This window comes from Pundamilia nyererei, unplaced genomic scaffold (genome assembly GCF_000239375.1).
Source record: "Pundamilia nyererei isolate P.nyererei 1_Seehausen unplaced genomic scaffold, PunNye1.0 scaffold00078, whole genome shotgun sequence".
NCBI lineage: Eukaryota > Metazoa > Chordata > Actinopteri > Cichliformes > Cichlidae > Pundamilia > Pundamilia nyererei.
Window position 1 is genome coordinate 264,025 of NW_005187479.1, and position 20,131 is coordinate 284,155.

Sequence of the window (20,131 nt, forward strand, 5' to 3'; positions counted from 1 at the left end):
CTCACCGGCCTTTGGGAAAAAAAAGAAAAAAAAGAACAGGTCACAGACACATATCACAAGCAACCATCCATTTACACTCTCAGGCTGTTGGCATGTCACTCAATTAGTCACAGCGTGGATTACACTCCACGAGGCGCTTGGGGAGAGAATCACAGTGGAAATCCAATTTTGTGCCACATCAAATGTCAGAATAGATCCTTCAGATTCTCTGTGATATCCACAGAAACAGCAGGGGCAAAGCTAGGAGAGCACGCTGTGGAGGTAGAGGAGGGGGGAAGGGATGAAGGTTTTAGCACGGGAGAAAGGGAACGAGGGTGAAGAATGTCTTGGAGGTACGTGAGGAAACCCTACTGGCCGTCAGGTCCAGCCTTGTATGCAACAATGGGTCGCTCTTACTGTAAGCCAATTTTGAAATGTATATATCACGACGCAGGTATTTATTTCTTGTTGTTTAACTCTGACCCAGCACCAATTATCTGCTGGATTTTTCTCAAGTCTGTCAACAGCTTAAAGAATGAATCAGTATAAAAGAGGTATAAATAGAAATGAGAAAATTATACAAAATTCAACTAAACTCATTATGATGTCTGTCTGCATTAAACTTTCTTTAACATGAGCTGTGTGTTTGTTTGCTGAGGCCAGCTGCTCTGGAGACACCTGCTGTTGGCTGCAGCTTTCCAGTGGCTGCAGACACACATCGACAGGCTTTTGTTTGCATAGCGCCTACAGTGCAACCCCATTTATTTCTGTAAACCTGGAACATCAAACAGGTACTTTTAGCTATTGTGTGCAGCCTGTTTCCTCTCTGGCTCTGACTGCAATGACAAATGTTTGAGTTGATAAAGCCTCTGTTGGCAGTAAGCGGCCAAGACTTCATGGTGAGAGGCCATTAATTAGGAAATCTGAAGTGTGCCTGGCATCACTTTAATGTTTCATTTTCCTATATTACCTTTTACCCACTGAGATATATTTTTATCTGCTCATTTGCTCCATAATTCATGTTGATGCTGTTGCTGCCCTAGTTCATTTGACTTCTATTTCAGGTTCCAGTGTTGTGGGAGATTCCTTGCATAGATTTCTCGCTCCTGTTTAAAAAAAGAAATTGGATAGAGATTGTTTTGATGTCTGTCAGGAAAAATCTGACTGATCATTCGACTTCAAAGATTTCTCTTCCCTTTTTGTTTACACCAAGGCAAAGTGCCTGCATTGAGTTATTTGTACACCTTCTTCCTGCTGAACAAAAATGATTTCAGATACAATCCCCATGGAAATTCATCACGATCTCCCTCCTGTGTGTGCCGGGAGGGATGCTCAGTCATTCCCTCCCTTTCATGCAGCGAATTCCCGCCTATCCATTTATCTCTCCATGATGGCTGAAAGTGAAAATTCCCAACACAGGCGACCTGAGTGGCCCCTCAGCCTGTGTGTCATTACTGCTGACCAGTAGCCCATCTCTATCTGCCCCTGATCTCATGACCTCCCTGCGAGGCTGCCAACACTAACCTAAGGGAGGAGGGAGCAAAGGGTGAGGCGAGATAGTGGGATAGAATGAGAGGGAGCTAGAAAGGAAAGAAAAAACAAGGAAGAAGAGTGGGTGGAAAGGTGTGCAGGCAGCTGGGATAGATGGAAAAAAATGTGGAAGCTGCAAAGAGATGGGGTGAAATGTAAAAAACAGAGGAATGTATGAAAAATCAGGTGAATGACTAAGATAAAGGGTGAAAGGAGAAAATGGAGAGAAGCAGAGGCAAAAATGAGGAAGGGGAGAGGGGGGGTGAGACACTGAATTGGAAATTGATGATGAAGAGAGCAGAAAAGCGAGAGAAAAGGAAGAGCAGGAAAATGAGGGTGGCGGCAGAGAAAAAAATGGAGGAAAGAAAGTCGGAGATCAGATGAGGCAGGGGTGGGAGACTCAGATATGGAGTGAGAGGAGATGCTATTTCAAGACCGTACTTACTGATAATGTCACTCTACTTCAAAGTGCAAAGCGTTCCTGTCATGCTCCTGCATGACTGTGCCTCTGGAGAATTTCCTTATAGATCAGATGATAAAAGGATGCATGGCAGTAGGGTGTGTGGGGCTCATACTATGTGTGACACTTTGTGGGATAAACTGTGACACAATCTGCTGAGGTCTCTAATTCTGTCTTAATCAACAACAACAAGACTGTGTGTGTGTGTGTGTGGGGGGGGGGGGGGGGGACCAAGCTCAGCATGACATTCAGGTAAAATCCAGATGCAGTCAAGGACAAAACATCAACCACTAATTAGTGTAAATTACCAGTGGAGCTCAGAAGGATAATAAATCTGAAATGTAAACACTTAACCCTCTCGAGGCAGGCGTTGCCGATTTGCAACAGTTAAAAACTAACAACCTGATTACCCCACATACATATTTTATGAGTTTTTTTTACTCAGAAGTACCACTGCAGGACTTGGTTGTGCATTAGCAACAAAAATTTTAATTTGAGCCTGAGACGGTTAAATGGCAAACTTTGTAATATACGTACAAAGCAACATGTACCTGTAATTTTGCTTCTATTATAATTGCTCTGTTTGACATGTTAATCACCACACAGGCATTTCACTGACACAATTTGATGGCTTAGACGTCACTGAAGTCATCAGTGATGCAGCCTTCAGGCACCACACTCATGCCTGAGTCCCTGAGTTGCAAGGATTCCTGCAGTGCAATAAATTTACTCCCAGTCCAGATCATGCATTAATTAGATCTGTAACTAGATTTCACTTCATAACAGTTACACTGAGAACTGTGTTGTTTTTGAATACTGTTAAAATCTTCATGAACCACGCACCCTATATTTACTGTGACAATCAAGGTCTTTCAATATTTAAGCATTTTAAATGATTAATCTTTGAGGCTAAACCAAAGCACATTGTGATCCTCAGCAGCTCTTTTCTTTTTTAATTAATCTTGATACGTCTGCCAATGAGTCAGTGGCATTCTTTTACTACACACACACACACACACACACACGCATCAACAGATGGTCATCCATCCTCCCACGAAGGTTTTTCATTTATTTTTTGCTGTGGATCTACTAATGGGTGGGAATTTAATTATTGTTTAGAATAAGAAAAAAGCAGCTCTACAAAAACCACAAAATATTTTATGCTTCAGTGAGCTGCTTTAGTAATCCAACCGAGTCATTGCTATACATCATTAAATATTAAACAGCAAGTTATTCTGTGGGTTATCTGGAAGTATTTAACAAATACTGAGCGAAAGATTGACGATTGGGTTTTAAATACATAGATAGACAGCTGAGGATAAACATCAGGGGAGACAGTCTTCACTTTTTGACACTGAAAAGGCAAACTAGAGTCTTATTAATTATTGACTGAAGGATTTAAAATGACTTTCCACTGATGCAGTGACATTTATGATGGGTTTCATTACTTCATAACCAAAACCTGCTAATACCTAGGTCCAAAAATAATTTAAATGCCAAATCCTTCATTTTACATCACTGCTAACTTTAGACCATTTCTGATTATGCAATGTGTATCTAAAATGTTTAGGAGTATTGGAAAAGCCTCACAAGCATTAGACTCTAGGGTCTATACGCAGGATGATATAACTGGGATGCTTCTGAACACTGCTTGATTTTTGTAAGAGTTTTCATTTCAGCACTCAGCCTTCATGACATCTCCTCGACTGCTTCAAGGAAACAATCTTGATTTTCTATCTTTAAAGTGCTTATTTTGGGTACGGTAACAAAGGTCAGGATATAGCACACGTGCCGGCACACGTTCATGCAGTCTGAATCGCTGCTTCTCCTTGAGAGAGGCTGACAGGGACCGAGGCCTATAATTCCCTCCCAGTTATGCCTGCTTTATTTTCAGTTGTCATCAGTGAGTCCAAAAATATGGTGTTTGCGTCTGCTGCCAAACCAGCATTCACACAAATATAATTGGAGAAGTTATTTCAACAACACGGTGGCTCTGTTTCCTCCACACTCCCTCTGAATCAACACATGGGCCGATGGCTGCTTACAGTGTTTACAGAAAACACCAGTGTGTTCGTACCACAAGTGAGATCTTTGATTTTGAAGAAAAAGGAGCCACATATGTGGAAATCTGCTTATATCCTCAACACAGAAGCGCCTTGAGGCGACTTTTGTTGTGATTTGGCGCTATAGAAATAAAATTGAATTGAATCGAATTGAACACAGACTAATAGTTTAAACCGTCCTTTACAGTGTGCTGATGATTGCTGTTAAATGTCATCTTGTAATGCAGACATCCACTTCAGTCAGCCAACTGTTATTATTGAATACTGTTTTTTAATCTTTTATTTATTTATTTTCCTCAAGAACCAAATCCTGAGCTTCAACCAAAGAAAGACTTGATTTTTCTGACTATCCTCTTTTCTTCTTGCTTTTTCCCCTCAGGTAATACGGGGAAAAATGCGAGGACCCCCCTCCTTGTATTCTCTGTGTGTATGCCACTGTGTAATATGGCTTTTTATTCCTATGTGATGATGAAAAGTGTTCATGTAGGAACAGAAGCCATTTTACACGTGGTGGTAGAGCAGCATGACGGAAGCATGAAACAAGCGGGAGCTCCTCGCTGCCTGCTTGCCAGTGCTCACGGAGACCAACAACATATGGTTGGATAAATGCAACTGTCTTCTTGCTGAATATTTCCCTGTAGTAAAGATACATTTATGCTCGTCTCTCTGATGAAAAGTGAGCTCAGCGAAGTGCTGATTTGAAGACAAAAATATGGCGTCAGAGTTTGTTGTGTGTGCACCTGTTTTTGCCTCCAGGCACACGCACCTTCCACTGCTTCCAGTGTTTGAAGCATGCGGTGACAGCTGCAGTCCGCAGGGATGGAAGTAGGAACATTTGCAAAACATGTCATGAACAAAAGAAGAAAAGAGCAAGGAGAGACCTGTACAGATCTTTAATAACCAACTATAAAACAGGCACTTGGTGAGCCACTTTACAACTTGCAAGAGACACTGCATTTCCCTTTCTTCTCATTCGTATTCATTTTGCACATTTTTAAAATAAAACTTTTACACCACACATTCATCTACCTACAATATAATACAATGTAAGATACATACAGTATAAACAAGATAAAGCACCTTTGTTGTCCTAGTAAATACTATTAAGAATTAAACACTTGGAGTTACAGATTGAGTTTGTAATTTGTGTGTGGTATTTTCAGTGCATGGGAAGAACTCCAAATACAGGTCTTGGGACTTTGATGTCCTTGTATGCACCTGAGTTTATACAATGGAAGCTTTTCCTAATTTTGTTTTCTGTCAGCCTACATGTGATTTACTTGGATGGTTTACACAGTATTAATAAAATACAGAGAGCCAGTAAAAACAGTCTGATGTACGTTTGTAACTGCATCTGCTACAGATCTCATGTTCCCTTCTGAGGACATTGGCATTCACATTACAATAAAAAAACACAATGTAGCACCACGTAATGTTTATACAAAGGCTAATACGATGAATGTCAATGCAGTACAGTAATGTAAAAAAAAAAAAATACAAAATGACTATGTAGGAAGTATTTATGAAAGGTGCACAGACAATAGTCCATGTCAGTTCTGATGTCATTTGGTCCTTTAGTAGAAAACATTAAAAAAATTATTTTATGAATGCAACATGAACATGCATTTCTAAAAACAAAATATTTTACTGTATTTTCAAGTATTCTTTTTTCTCTCCTTTAGGTAAATGAAATATATTCTCTTAAAAAAAGTTCAATGATTTCTCCAACTAGCATATTTAATTTCTGACCCAATATTCATATCTGCCATTCATCCTCACATTTATGTAATAAAAACACATGTACAAAGAAGAAATAAAGTGACTATGTAAGTATTTAAAGATTTAAAGCCTTTCACAGAAAATAGCTGTGCAATCTCATTCACCATAATGAATTGTCTTAAACATTTATACCTGTGAACATTTACAGTCTATTATTCACAGATCCCCCCCCTCCCCAACCCTTAGTTAATAGATTCTGATGTGTCCTTCCTTAAAGGAATCTTAAAGCTAGTGAGTTTTTGGCCAAACAGCTGGCTGAGGAGGTGGTTCTGTGACTCTGCTGTCCGGTAGGAATGGGTCTCCATCGACCTTACCCCTATCTTTGGTCGAGATTTCAAAGAATTGTTCATGGGAACTGAAGAAACTTTCGATATCTGAGAATGCAAAGCTCTCCCCAGAGTTCCCTTTTTGGTTTTATAGTCCCCGTTCTGAGGGCTCACAAACTCAGCCTTCTTTTGCGTACAGCTATCAAGCAGACTTCGTTTCGACTGCAAGCCCAAACTTACAGTCTTGCACTTGGAAATGATTTTGTTGCTAACGACATCATCCCGTACTGAGGACAGCACAGGGTACTCATTCAGTCCATCTGACTTTCTCTGCAGAGACGGATTTGCACACTTGCTGGGGCAAAATTTCTTCTTGGGTCTAGAATCAACGCCAAAATTTTCTTGTGTGACTGGAGAGGAAACCCTTTGCAGGCTATGAGGGGATTTCGTGTCCTTTCTCTTCTTCTGTCGCCTCAGCGGTTCCTTATCCTCATTTGAAGCTGAGGCATTGGGGGAAACCTTGGAGTGAAGGCCTGGTGTTGACTCTGTGGTCTTTGGACTACTTTTGGTGTTGTCAATTGACTTCTCAAGGGCAGCCTTCTCTTTATTCTGACTGTCATATTCCTGCTCAGCACCATGAGATAAGATCTGTTGTTTGCTGCTATTACTAGAAGAGTTGGACACCTGATGCCACTGCTCCTCATCCCCCTGCTGGTCCATCACATCGACAGCTGATTCATCCTTTGCAGACTCAGGTGTCTTTAAACTGATTTGATTTTCTATTAAGCTGACTACAGAGTTGTAACTAGGAGGAGGTGAATCAGTTTTTTCTTCCGTTTCTGTAGCGTCACCTTGAACAGAACCTTCCTCAGCTTTAACAGTCTCCTCCCCCGCACCACTACTCTCTTTAGATGCTGACCAACAGGTTGTTTCTGCTCTAATGTGGATCGACTCATTCTCCTCTTTCACGTCGCATGCTTCAGGAATTGATATTTCATTACCCTCTTTATCAAGATGAGGCGAGGGAGTCGGGTCAATTTCCTCCTTCTTGGGTGTAGCAGACTCAGAAGAATCCATATGAATGCATTTTTCCAACTTTACAAGCAGTTCAGAGTAGTCCTCAGCAATGTCCTCAGTCTTCACACTTGTATTGTTTGTGTCACTGTGGTATTCATTTTTGATGGTCTGTGTGGAGTCGTCTGCCATGGACACAGGGGGTTTGGAAGACTGTGTGTCAGAGTTTTGATTTAAGTGCAGTGAGCTTACACTAGCAATGCCACTGTCTGAGCTGTTTTCTTGCAGACTGTCAGGGAGAATTCTCCTCTTTTTACTTGTAGGCGAAACACATTCATCTTCTTTGGAAGCAGACACTCTGACGGGTCTCAAGACGCCTCGGAATTTGAAAATTTTGTTTCCCCCTGACAGGTGCTTTTCCATGTGACGATCAAACTGCTCTTTCTTGGAGAAGGTGTAGTTACAGGTGCTGCAGATGAAGGATTTTTTAATCACGTGCATGACATCAGCGCAGAGCTCACAGGTGTAGAGGGTGGTGTGCTTCGAATCCAGCTCATCCACCTCCTCGTGAGCTCTCTTCAGATGATCTTTAAGCTCCTGGGCCTCCTGATAAGAGACGGGGCATTTGTGGCACAGGAAAATCCTTTCCAAATTGTGAACCACTAAATGTCTCTGGAGTTTGAATGGTTTGGGGAATTGTTTTCCGCAGTGGTGGCAGTCTCTTGAGGGGTCTTTGCAGTTGGGATGCATCTCCACGCTTTTAGGTGTCTCTGTTTTGTGGAGGACTTCAAGTGGGGTTAAGGCGTTCTTCCCACCAGCTCCGCTGGCGCTTTTACATTTGTGAAGCTTTGCCTCAGCACCCTCTACCATTGTGCTGTCTGCAGAAACAGCTTTTTCCTGTTCTTTATTAACTTTGCTGGCCTCTCTGCTCACCTTGCTGGGGCGATGCTGCATTATTGAGGAGATGAAGTTCTTCACTGCTGTCTCTTGCATGAAGCTGCCCGAAATGCCTAGCATGGATCCTTGAGTCTGACCCCTCCTGGCAAACTGTGTGGCATGCTCCCGTAAGTGTTCATTGTACATCCACACATCTGATATCTCCTTCAAACACATTCCACAGGTCCAGATACCTGTCTTGTTCTTTGCATGCTTCTCCCTCAGATGGTCTCTTAGTTGTTCCCTGGAGCTGAATTTACGCTGGACACACATGTAGCAGGTTGGAGGTGGAGAGGGGTTGTGGGAGAGTTTGTGAAAGTTCAGCTCACCCAGGGTAAGGAACCAAGTGAAACACACTTTGCACTTGTATTGTTTATCTTTGACTTTCATTCCGCCATCTTGCCGTTTCCTGCCTCGCCGCTCTGCCACTTTGTTGGACTTTTCATCATCTCTATTCTCCACATCAACAGTTGCGATTGCTGGAGGAGCTACTGAGATATCTTTATTAGAATCAAAGAACTGGATTTCTGGAAGCTGAAACGTGGTGTTCATGTTTTGGATGTCAATGCTGTGGAAGGTTTGAACGCCCTCTGGCTCCACAGTGTACGGGGTGGATGCTACTTCTGGTTTACAAGATTTGGGGTCAGAGGTCACAGATGAGCTGGTATCAAAGCTGGTGAAGGCAGCGGGACCGCTCCATTCAATTGAAGGTTCATCAATTGTGCTTTCGAGAGGTTTCAAGAGGCTGCTGCGGAGCTCTTTAATGTTGTCATGAACAGCATCCCCCTGATCCCTCTGTTTAACATCTGCCAGCGGTGTGACATCTGCCTTTATTGTGCTGTTGTGGCACATATTCAACATGATGGCATCATCAAGAGAAATTGTCTCATATTCACAGTGCTTTGCGTGATTGTCATTAAAAGTCTGTTCAGCCTGGTTTTCCGCGAATTGATCTTTACTTTGCACGAATGTTTCAGGAGGAAGGAAGTCAGCAGTCACATTTGAACGGGGCGATAGCTTCTGCCTTTTGTTTCTTTTGCTGTACACCCTTTGGCACTTCTTCCTTTTTGCCTCATCATCTCTGGGGAAGAGCTGTGAGAATGTGGTGTCATCGTCAAGTAGGGCCTTCAGATCAGGACTTATACTTGGAGGGCTGAGAGCTGTGGAGTTCAAACAGGAGAGAGGATGTACTTTGTCTGCAGGGCTACTGTTTTTCTCACATTTTATTTCACCTGCCACGTTTCTAAGAATCTCCTGGGCAAGGCTATCTTCTGAACCTTTCAGTTCACACATGTCTTCCACAGGGAGCAGAGTCCTTCTGGTTTCATCACATTCTCTGATGACCTCCTTTTCTACAGTTATAGTACTTTCCACATTATTATCCGTACACACTTCCAAATTTGCCATCTCTGTGATACTCGTACATTTTGGTTCTTCTGCATCAGCAATTTGATTGATCTCCACAGTTTCATTAAGTACATTTGTCTCTTTTGTTGGAGATCGGGCTGTGTTGTCAAAAGCAGGCTCTGAAGCAGCACAGTGAGGGAATTCCTCAGTTCTTTCACTGGTTTTCTCCTGTTCCTCAGAAGATTGGCTGCGCTCTGCACTGCTTTTGAATTCGGGAGTTATAGCTTGAAGTATATCTGTTTTTAATATATTCAGAAGCTCATCAGAGAGATGGTTAGGCTTTCTGTTTACCTCACTGTTCTTGTTCTTTCTAGCTTTGTTGTTCTTCTTTGCTTTTACTGACAGCATTGGGCTTTGATAGCCTATTTCATCTACTGCCACTGCACTTGTCTCACTTGCCATTTCCTCCAGGATGGATTCGGTGTCTGCCGCTTTAGATATGAGAGCACTACTTATCTCAGGCAGGCCATCTATTTTTGTTGGGTAACAGGTCTGTGAATCATCTTTATGTTTTTTCTCTGTAGTTTGTGATGCTTCATAAATAAGCGCACTCCCCTGATGGCTTGATGCTGCACTCTGCGGGCCAGTGTGTTTTTCAGCTTTGACTAAATGCTTCATTGCTTTATGCCTCTTTAACCCTGGCACAGTCCTGAAACACATGAAGCAAATTTCGCAGAGCACTTTGCCCTGCTGAGCGCTGCTCTGTGTCTTTTTTTGCGTCACATCTTTGTGTATTTGCGTTGTTGAACACTGGCCAGTGTCTATTGTTGGTCGCTTCTCTGAAGGGTCTGATGGAATCAGCATTTGTTCACTTTCACAGATGATGAGTGGCTTAGGAGTGGGCGGACCATCTGAAAAGGTTTTTTTGAGAAGTTTACTGTCCTCAACAGAAGCTTTGTGAGAATCTAAAGTCTCTGTTTCAGCCTTGCTCAAAAGGTCTGCATGCACATGCAAATTCTCAACAGGTTTGAGCACCTCATGGCAAACCTCCAGGTTTGTCTTTACATTACCAGCTGTAGAGTCTGTTCTCTTGCTTTGAGCTGGGAGCCCCAGTGAAAAACATGTGAATTTCATACTCTGCTGTAGCACCAGTGGTTCATCGGATGAATATAGCTTAGCTGCAGGGTTGGAATTCAGTGATGCTCCTGTGTCTGCTTCAGTTTTGCTAAAAATCAGTGCAGGGTTTATACTCAGATCACATGATTCAGAGTCATCACTGGGTCTCAGCACGGTATCTGCATTCTCTTTAGGCTGACTGGCTGGTGAGACTGGTATGTAATCGTACTGGTTTAGTTGTGGAGGTTCATCTGAGATGCTGTTATAGTTGAGTGGGCTGAGCTTGAAGTCGTACATTAAATCTCTTTTTCCAAGGCTCTCTGATACCACTGGTGGTTCTGCCATAACGGTTGCTGGAAGTGGAGAGGAGATGGTGGTTTCAGATCTGGGGATTTTACACTCTATCATTCCCAAGTGCAGGTCAGGCGGACTTATTAAAGAGTACTCCATCTCCACGGTTGTGTTTAGCTCCTCACTGTTTGAATTTTTGTTTTTGCCTTTGCTTCTTGGGGATTTTGTATTTTGAATGGAGTCTTGATCAATAAATTTATTGTCGCATGTATTGTTTGACTTACACGAATCCTCTTCTGTGTTACATTTCCGCATAGGCATTTGATTAGAGCTTGATAATAGAGGACTGACTGATGGAGCAGTCGTTAAATAGACGCAGTGACTTTCTTCCACTTCATCTCTGCACGGTGAGTTATGCTGACTTGCCATGAAATCAATGGGAAGCTGCTCTTTGATGTCCTGAACATTTAAAATCTCTTCTCGTTTCGGAGCAGACTCAAAGATGAGACCTGTCTCAGTTTTTAATGAGTCATTAAATGGAGTCATTTTGCAGGAATCACCGTTAATGATGCCATCAGACTGTGAAATGATCAACAGATTGCTTTGTCCCTCTATGGATTGGGTGTCATGGAAGGGCGAGCAGCATCTAGAGCTTTCTGTTTTGGTTTCCACCAGTAACGGACTGCAGGGCTTGTCTGTGGTGACAATCTCTACGGACATATCAGTTTCACCGTACGTCTGTGTCGACAGGCCTATTAAATGATCTTGGCTTGATGTTTCAACAGCTATTTTAACAGTTTTACTTTCTGACCGCTCCACTTTTAATTCGTCAGCATGCAATGAGCTGTTGTCGTCACGATTACCATGGCTACCAGCTGATTGTCGCTCCGCTGCTGCCTTCGTCACATCTGCCATTTTCTCACTAATATCTGAACTGGGCTCAGCCTGAGCTGGTGATAACAGATGAACACCAGAGTGACCCGTAATTCCCTTCACCGCCTCCGCTTCCTCACCCGTGGCTGAATACTCTCGGCTGACACTACTGTTTTTAAACAGCTGATCGACATTGTCCTCTGCATTACAGTTCCCGCAAGATTCCTCATCCACACGTGGCTCATGTGTCACCACACTTGAGCAGTGAGCAGTCTCGGTTAAAGTGCTACTCTTGGAGATATCCTGCTCTGATGCGACTTTACTCTGTGCCTTGTAATCCTTGTTTTCTGTGGCCTCACTTGGCTGCGATGAATTTGGCTGGCTGCCATTGACTCTGGGGTCAGCCTTGCTGGAGAGAGATGACTCTGACTCATCCAGAATGAATTCAATTTCATCCTTCCTCTCACTGATATTTGGAGGTGATAATATATTCTCCTTTTTCATAATTGCTTCCTTTTCCTCATGATCTTCTCTTTCAACTGCATCTGTTGCCTGACATTCAGTTTCTACATGTTGTTGACTTTGGGGAGAGTTGACATTTGGCGTTTTGTCTACTGATATAAGGGGTTCTTTCTTGAATATAGAGTGTGAAATCACCTCCAGACTTTTCATGAGATTTTCTGTATATCTCTTCTGCTCCAAAATCTCTTCCTTTGTTTCCGCAGGAGTGTCTTCTTCAGCACTTCTTTCCTCCGTTTTTTGACCAAGGTGGAGCTGTGGGTGTTCAATACGTGAGGATGCAGAGATTAAATTTGGTGCATGGCCCTCTTTGTCTGAAAATATTTCAAGAGCCCCTGATTCATTGTGAATTGCAGTGTGGGGACTGTGATGTTCACCCATTAGCTCAAATTGAAACGTGCCGTGCCATGAGAGTCCCTGTTCAGTGAAAGGCTCTGAAGGCATCGAAACAGGTACATCTATCGTCGGTACAGAGCATTTAGCATCCAAAGTGGGGCACACACTCTCTGACTCATCACCCAGACGTAAAGGTGAAAATTTGCTCATTTGCAGCTGTTTGGGGACGTGCTGATCTAGTATCGGTGGCCTTTCCAACTTTGTTGTCTGCAGCTGGTTCTCAAGCTCGTTCACTATTCTCTTTATCTCCAGCTCATCCTCTGATGCACAGCTGTTGAGATTTGCACTGTAGTCAGTTATTTTTTCTGGCAGAGACAAAGGAACGTGATTATAATCTGGCTTCTTTTCATTTGATTTCTCCGAGTTGCTTTTGTACTGGGATATCTCATCTGGTAGAACGGGGCTAACAATGAGATTCCAGTCTCTTTGCTCCAGAAAAGGAGAGAAAGATGACACAAAGTCGTCCTTTTTCTCCGATGCATTTTCTATTGAATGGAAACCCTCTTTTTGTATCGGCATCTCCGAGTAAAGGCCACCGTCAAAGCCTGTGAGGTCCCCAAACATTGATGAGGTGTCAAATGAAAGCGGAGATTTAATGAGTCCTTGCTCCTGGTACAGGGGGTAAGGCATGAGGTGGAGTGTGTCTTTTTGTATCAGCGGGCTTTGGCTTTCAGTTGGAGACAGGCACACTTCATCCATCAAAGAGCTGCAAAGAGACCCAGGTTTGTGCGTGACTAGGTCACTGGCTAAAGTGATAGCCTCTTTCACTGCACAGACACTGTCGCTCTGTTTTTCAAACGTGGGAGTGTCTGATAACTCTGGCTGTGCAGCCAGGGAGCCCTCTCTTCTTTTGCCCTTTGTTTTTCTGTCAATATTGAAATCAGTTTCTTTGGTAGAGGGGGACTGTGAATTAAATGTCTTGTTATCTGTGCCGCCACATTGTGTTGGTTCGTCTTTAGGGCAAAGATTGTCTGCTCTCTGTAGGGAATTTCTGTCTGAAGTAACCGTTGTACTGGGTTCTTTTTTGTGAGACACGGGTTTCTCTCTTGATTTTGCATGAGACGTTTTGCTTTTTTCCAAGTGCTTTACTGTGTCTTTTGCTTTTTGTGAGGATGCCGCTAGATCAGCAGCTTCAGGATTTGAGTGACATTTCTTGGGATCCTCTGTATTGTCTTTGATATCAGAATGAATGGCTTTGTTGTTGTTATACTTCTTGACAGATTTTGTGAAAGTCAGTGCAAGTGTGCTGGACTCTTTAAATAACTTCTGAGGGGAAGACCTTTCATGGGTTTTCTGCTCTGGAGGCTCTTTGTTTTTGTCTGTCTTCTTCTCACAGTCTGAGTCAGTGCGATCAGTGCTTTTGGGGCTGTTGATACTATCACTTGAAACACTCACAGATGTGCTGAGTTCACTGCTTGTGGACGATCTGCTACCCCGCCTCCTGAGCCTCTGGTGAGAGCTGTGCTTGTCGGGCGAGAGAGAAACCTCTTCGCTTTTTTTCATCTCAAAACACTCCTTCGACTCATGCCTCCATGCTGCCTGGTCCCTCTCGCTCTTCGCTCGCCACTTGCACTCTTTAGTGTATGTATATTTACAGCGACTACTCTGATTCAGTCGGCCTTGGCTTGCTATCTTTACGGGCTCACATTCATCATCTGAGTCTGAGACATAGTCGTATTCTCCAAAGGCGGTGTTCTGCACCGTAGGAGTTAGTCTCTCCATCACCAAGGAAAACTGAAGGTTTTTAGTACCTTTGACGTGGAGTTTATGGAGCTTATTTTTCTGTTGAACTATTTTGTGAATAAGTTCTTTGCTCCAGGTGCCCCCTCCAGTGTTTTTCCTCTTGCTCTCTTTCACTGCAGTTCTTGAAGTCGGAGAGGTGGAGGCCTGTGAGGGTGCCGACCCTCGAAGTGCGGAGTTGTCCTGAAAGCTCTTAACGCCGCAGCGTTCCGAAAACTTGCTGGATAAGAGTAACCTCTGTGTCCCCGTGTTTTCGCCCTCGCTCTTGCACAGAGTTTTTGCCTCTTTCACTTTGCTGCCTTGTTCCCACGTCTTCTCCCTGGAGGCAATTCTTGAATTTTTATGAGAGACTTCTTTTTTTATGTTAATTTTCTCATCTTGTTCCAGATTCAGAGAGATTTTCTCAGGGCTCTCTACATCAGAGTCATAAAAATACTTTTCCTGTGTGAAAGACACATCATCAACTGCTTGTTTATTTTTGCTCTCAAAGACCAGGGATTCTTTCATTTTCAGAGATTGTTTGTTTGACGATGTTTTGACAGTGGTGAGGTCATCATCAGCAAATGCATCAATAAAGCTGCTGTCTATTTCAGCATTGTCTGACTGATATCCCAGTCCGTTCAAAGCTTCTGTGATTAGACTGTCTAACTTGGCATCCATTTCCAGCTCGGGGAGGTTGACTGAACTGGAGAACAGTTTCATTGAATCGTCTTTATTGTCTCCTTTCATTTCACTGTCACATATCAGGTCGCCATTTTTATTGAGGCCCAACAAAGACAAGTGAAGATCAGACGGACACCTTGAGAGTGAAACGTTTGACACGGACGACAGTGCTTTTGCTGGATCTGAATGGTATTTTCTACTGTCCTCAATCTTTGCCGTTTCTTTGAGGTCATTTTGTGCAAACGTGTGATGAGCACAGTATTGCTTATGGCCTAAAAATGAGGCCAGGTTGTTGAAATTTTGATCACACTGTTTGCATGTCAGGAGCACATCCAACTGGTCAAGATTTGCTGTGGCTAATGAGCTGGCTAACAGCTGATGTGCAGAGTATGGCGGGGGAGGCTGCTGGTGCTCCACGCCAAAACTATCCACATAAGCTTTGCTTCCATCCATAGTCGTCTTTACATGACTACTGCTTTGCAGGTAGCTCATCATGTCGTCTTTGGGTCTGTCTGGTACAAAAGGAAGGTTCCGCGGAGCGTCGGAATGAAACTGGTGGGAGTGAGTGCTCAGGTGATCTGAGGGTAACTGGGTTTTGCCTTGTGGTTGGTGATAGAATGGGTGAGAGGGTGCTGGCTTAGATATCTGCGTGTCCTCTGAGCTGATGTTAACAGGGCTCGTGGATGCTGGGGAGTGGGAGGAGCAGGTACTGCTAGATGCAGGATTATGAACTGGGGATGGCAAAGGGGATTCATAAGGCGATACCATCATCAGTCCCATAGGCGGCACCTGTAATGGTGGAAAGCTGTAGTTTCTTGACGGTGCTGCTGGAAGAGAATGATTGAGTCCAAAGAATACTACCTTATTTTTCGACTCACATACTTGTGAGTGGCTTGTTTCTACTTTAAAAGTTGGGACTGTGTTACTGTTTTTTTTAACAATCTCCTGTCTTTGGTTTGAAAAGACATCACCAGTTCTGCTGTTCTGAAATGAGCCAGGAGTTTTCAACGAGCTGGGTTTATGTGATTTTATGTCATCCTGCCAGTCAGAGGAGGAAACTATGTAAGCCAATTTTTGATTGCTTATTTGTCTAGATAACTCAATTCTACTTTGGTTTGGCATGGCAGGGGTGGGTCGTATCTGCTGCCAGGGCATTCTGTTATTTTTAGATGAATTTGGCCTTTGGTCAATCGCTGGCTGGTTCTGAAACTGAAACTTGTCATTTATATCAGTGTACTGAATTGTGTTTGGATCCTCTTGTGAATATGCCTTATTAGGCCCCTCCCATGAATGTGGTATCCTACTTAGAACATTACTGTTGATGTTTTTATCAAAAGCCATTGTGCTCGAGCGAATGTTATTGACTGGAATGCTGTTATATGTTTTGGTGGGAAAGTGCATTGGTGAGCCTGGGACTTGTGAAATATTTCTTGCATGCATACTTCCTTGAATGAGTGTTCTTTGGTTGGCAGCTGTGTCTTTGGGGTGACAGTTTCTCTTACTCCCCGAGGTGATGGCTGCATCCCTACTGTCTGCCTGTCCAATTGCATCTGTGCTCTCGGCCAGCCCAGTCTTTCCTTGCTCCGACTGCTGTGAGCTGGAGCCAGAGCTGTCGCTGCTGGCTGAGTCCTCACTCAGGTTTCTTGGACACTGGATGGATGATGCCACCCCTTGCATAAACTGTGACTGCGGATTGTGAGGATAAGTGCTTCGACCCTCTGGTTGCTGTTCATTATTGAACTGAGTGTTGTTCTGAGCAATACTTTGCCCTTCTGCAGGTGCGAAAGAAAACGAGTTATGGGTCACATGAACAGAACCTAAAGAGGCGTTTGTGAAGTCTTGGGATTGTGGGTCCTGTTCACAGGGAAAAGAGTCAGAGGTTGATTCCTCCATTAAATTATATCCATACTGAAATGGGCCAGGCACAAATGTGTTTGCCTTATTTGCTTCTGATAGGGCAGTGGATTTCTGCGATGAAACCCCAAAGTTAGCACCATTGAAAGTCCTTTCAGGAGATGCCCATGCATTAGAGCCACTCAGATGAAAGTCAGTCAGAATCAGTTGGCCGCCAGGCTGTGCACTGTTGCTCTCCATGGATGCTGGCTGCTGCTGCTGTGACAGGGGTGGGTGTGGGTGAGATGATGTTCCACTTGAGGAGCCCAGTGTCTGTGAGGTAAAGCTTTGGGAGGTGAGGTTAGAGGAAGCCTCTTGGAAACAGCGGCTGTAGCTAAGCTCTTCTTGTTGTAGTTCGGCCTCTCTCTCTGGTATACTGGGAACGTGGAATCTGTAGCTGCCCGAAACTGGGCCACGACTGGTTTCCAACTTCTTGGGTGGCAAAACCTTCTGCTGCGGATATGCAATACCAACAGTGCGTGGATTTGTAATGCCTGGTCTGTACAGCTGCTGTGGGTTGCCTCGCTCTGTCTTTACTGACCGCTTCCCTTTCTCTCGGCTGCGGCTCTTTCCACTTGGAGACTGGGGACTGCCTTTGCCACTCGACCAAGTCCTGTCAGTGGCGAACTTTGATCTGTTCTGCAGTGATCTGAAGTCAATCTTCCCTGCTTGCTGTGGTCGTATGACAGCCTCACGCTGCTGAGGACAGTCCCTCTTCTTCTCTATTTTTTCAGCTTTGGGCCCTCTGCTACTGGCTCTGGCCTCAGTGCCTGTGCTTGAAAAGTGCTCTGAAGATTCCTTTGAGGTTTTTTCACTCGTCTGCTCCAGCGTGGTGCCCTCATCCTGCAGTTTGGACTCAGTGTCCAGCTCTTTGACTGCATGCATTCGCTGAGTCTCTCCTGCCATGGTGCACAATGTGTGCTGTGAAGGCCTGGTCCTCAGAAGCGCTATCTGGGAGACAGGGACATCGTCTTGTGTGTAGTAATAATCACTAAATGTCCAGTGGCAGGAACTGCAGGGACCGGGCTTCTCGCTGCAAGCTCATCTCTTCACCCTCATTGTCAATTGCAGATCTGGCACCAAAGCAAATCAGACCTGGAAGGAATAAAGAGTAAAGAGGATCAGATGGCAACCTTAAACTATCTGATCAAAACAATTAAAAACTCTTAGAAATTAAATGTTTTTTGTTAGATAAAAGCAAAAAATACCAATTAAACATGCAAGCGAAACATTGAACAGCATTCAGAAAAACTTGTGTATCCAAAAAATACTTTTTGGCCTAGGTGTTAGTATTGAAAATAGAAATGTCAGGAACTTCCAAATGAAACAAATAAAGTTAAAAAACAAAACAAAACCCTACAGCTTCACACAAAGCTACTTCATGTCATATACTTGTTCCCTGTTTCTGCCAGCAGAGAGCAGTATTGCAGCATCAAACAACAGTACTGTCAATATACACTGTGTGATCAATAGGGAATTCCAAAATTCTGTCTTTTCATACTAGTCCTTGAGATATTACTTAGTCTAAGTTCCTTTTTTCAACAACAGACACATTTCAAACAACCACATAGAGTTTTTTTGAGTGCTTGATTCTCGCTTGACAGCAGTAAATAGTTGTTGTGTCATATTCAACAGTCATACAAAGAAAGCAGTTTCGTCTTGGAATGATGAAGTTGAACGTAGTTCTGAGGATGAGAAAAATTCAGTACATGCATCCAAAGTGCATTGCCAGTAAATGAATCACAGACTCCTTGAGAGAAGGGACACAATGCCACAGTGTTCTTTTGCTACAGAGGGCTTCAGGTTTAGATCATGGAGGAATATCGAGGATTAGTCAGCCAGCCCTTAGACAGTGAGAAGTGAGGGCACACTGACGTTTGTTGCCTTTCCCCAGGCATCCCAGACAGTGCTCTCGGGTCCTGGTTTACTTTGGCCCGGCAATGCTCCTGGTTGATTGAGGTCAGACCAAATGAAACTTGCAGTTAGCACCAAAATGTAATTTCTAGGCCCGGTAACCAAACTTCCAACACATCTTCTGTCTGCCTCCACTGACTATACCGGTACTGGAGGTAGCCTGTGTTTGCCGAGACTACCTTTCTGGTTAAAGCATCTGTTTTGGCTACCATCCACTGTGCTGAAGTGTCCTTGAGCAAAGCACTTGTGGTTTACTGAGGAAAGTTTTAGCTTGTGAGGAATGAGTGAAAACTGCATACTAAAATGAAAAACTAAGTACCACTGAATCGAGCCTCTCTTTTAGGCAGTGACTATAATGGAGCCAGAAAACTGTATATAACACTGTGAGATGTGAAAGACAAACAGACAGTAAGTATGTGCACCCTCATCAGTCTCTCAGGAGATTATTTTTTTGGAACTCTCTGGGTCATTTTGTCATCAGCACCTGATTTTGTTTCCATCTTGAATCCATCCTGTGGAATCAATATTTTTACTAAAACATCCTTTAGCAGGTTGGTATGGTAATTATGATTTATGTACTCTTTTATTTATAGCCGTATTCAGTTAGAGGTATAATTCAGGCAGATTTAAAAAAACAACCCTACTTTAGTTTTTTTTGCAAAACGTCCAAATTCCTTTCGTAGAGATCGTATCTGATCACCTGAGCACCGAGCCTATGATAAGACTGTTTGACAGCACAACATTAGTGCTGACTATCTGGAAGACGATGACAGATGGCTCACAAATGAATTCTTTGTGCACCCTGGCAAAAGAACCAAACCACATCTAATCACGATGAAACATAAATACAATCCTGTTTCTGTAGGAGTATGTCTTGTGGCCTTATTAATGGTAACAAGTTAGCAAGTGCATGGTATGCTGACTGTATTGTAGTGTAAGTGAGGTCACAGCCAGATAGGTCCCTAAAGGTGCACAATTTTTTTTCACTGTATAAATTCAAGCCCTCTCAAAGCCACAGAGACGAGGAGATGAGCTGATATGAGATAAGATGTGTTGGCCTACAGCTTTGAGCCTTGAAGGCCATTATGTTTCCATCCACAAAGCAGCAGTCAATGCTTTCAGATACCACATGACACACAGTGAGATATGACCCTCAATTTTTTCTGACAAGATCACCCTGTGCTGCATGTTTCCTTGTCTCATCCTGTGGTAAACCTCCCAGAGGTATTTAACAGTTTGGAAGGGAGACCTGAAGCTGAGACCTGGCTAGGTTTTGACCTGGTTGTGAAAAATCACATCCCCTTTACAGCTCCACAGAATCTGAAAGCCAAAGTGTCTGCAGGTATCTCTGC

General features: G+C 43.4%; 1 protein-coding gene across 1 annotated transcript in view; it reads right to left on the reverse strand.

Annotated features, from left to right (window-relative positions):
- Window positions 1-5,660: 5,660 nt before the first annotated feature.
- Window positions 5,661-20,131, reverse strand: part of znf469 (zinc finger protein 469) — a 60,761-nt gene continuing 46,290 nt past the window's right edge. Inside the window, exon 3 of the mRNA XM_005737626.2 lies at window positions 5,661-17,960. Within this exon, the coding sequence (XP_005737683.1) occupies window positions 5,994-17,771 (11,778 nt within the window). The 5' untranslated portion in view covers window positions 17,772-17,960 and the 3' untranslated portion in view covers window positions 5,661-5,993. The remainder of the gene's footprint in view (window positions 17,961-20,131) is intronic.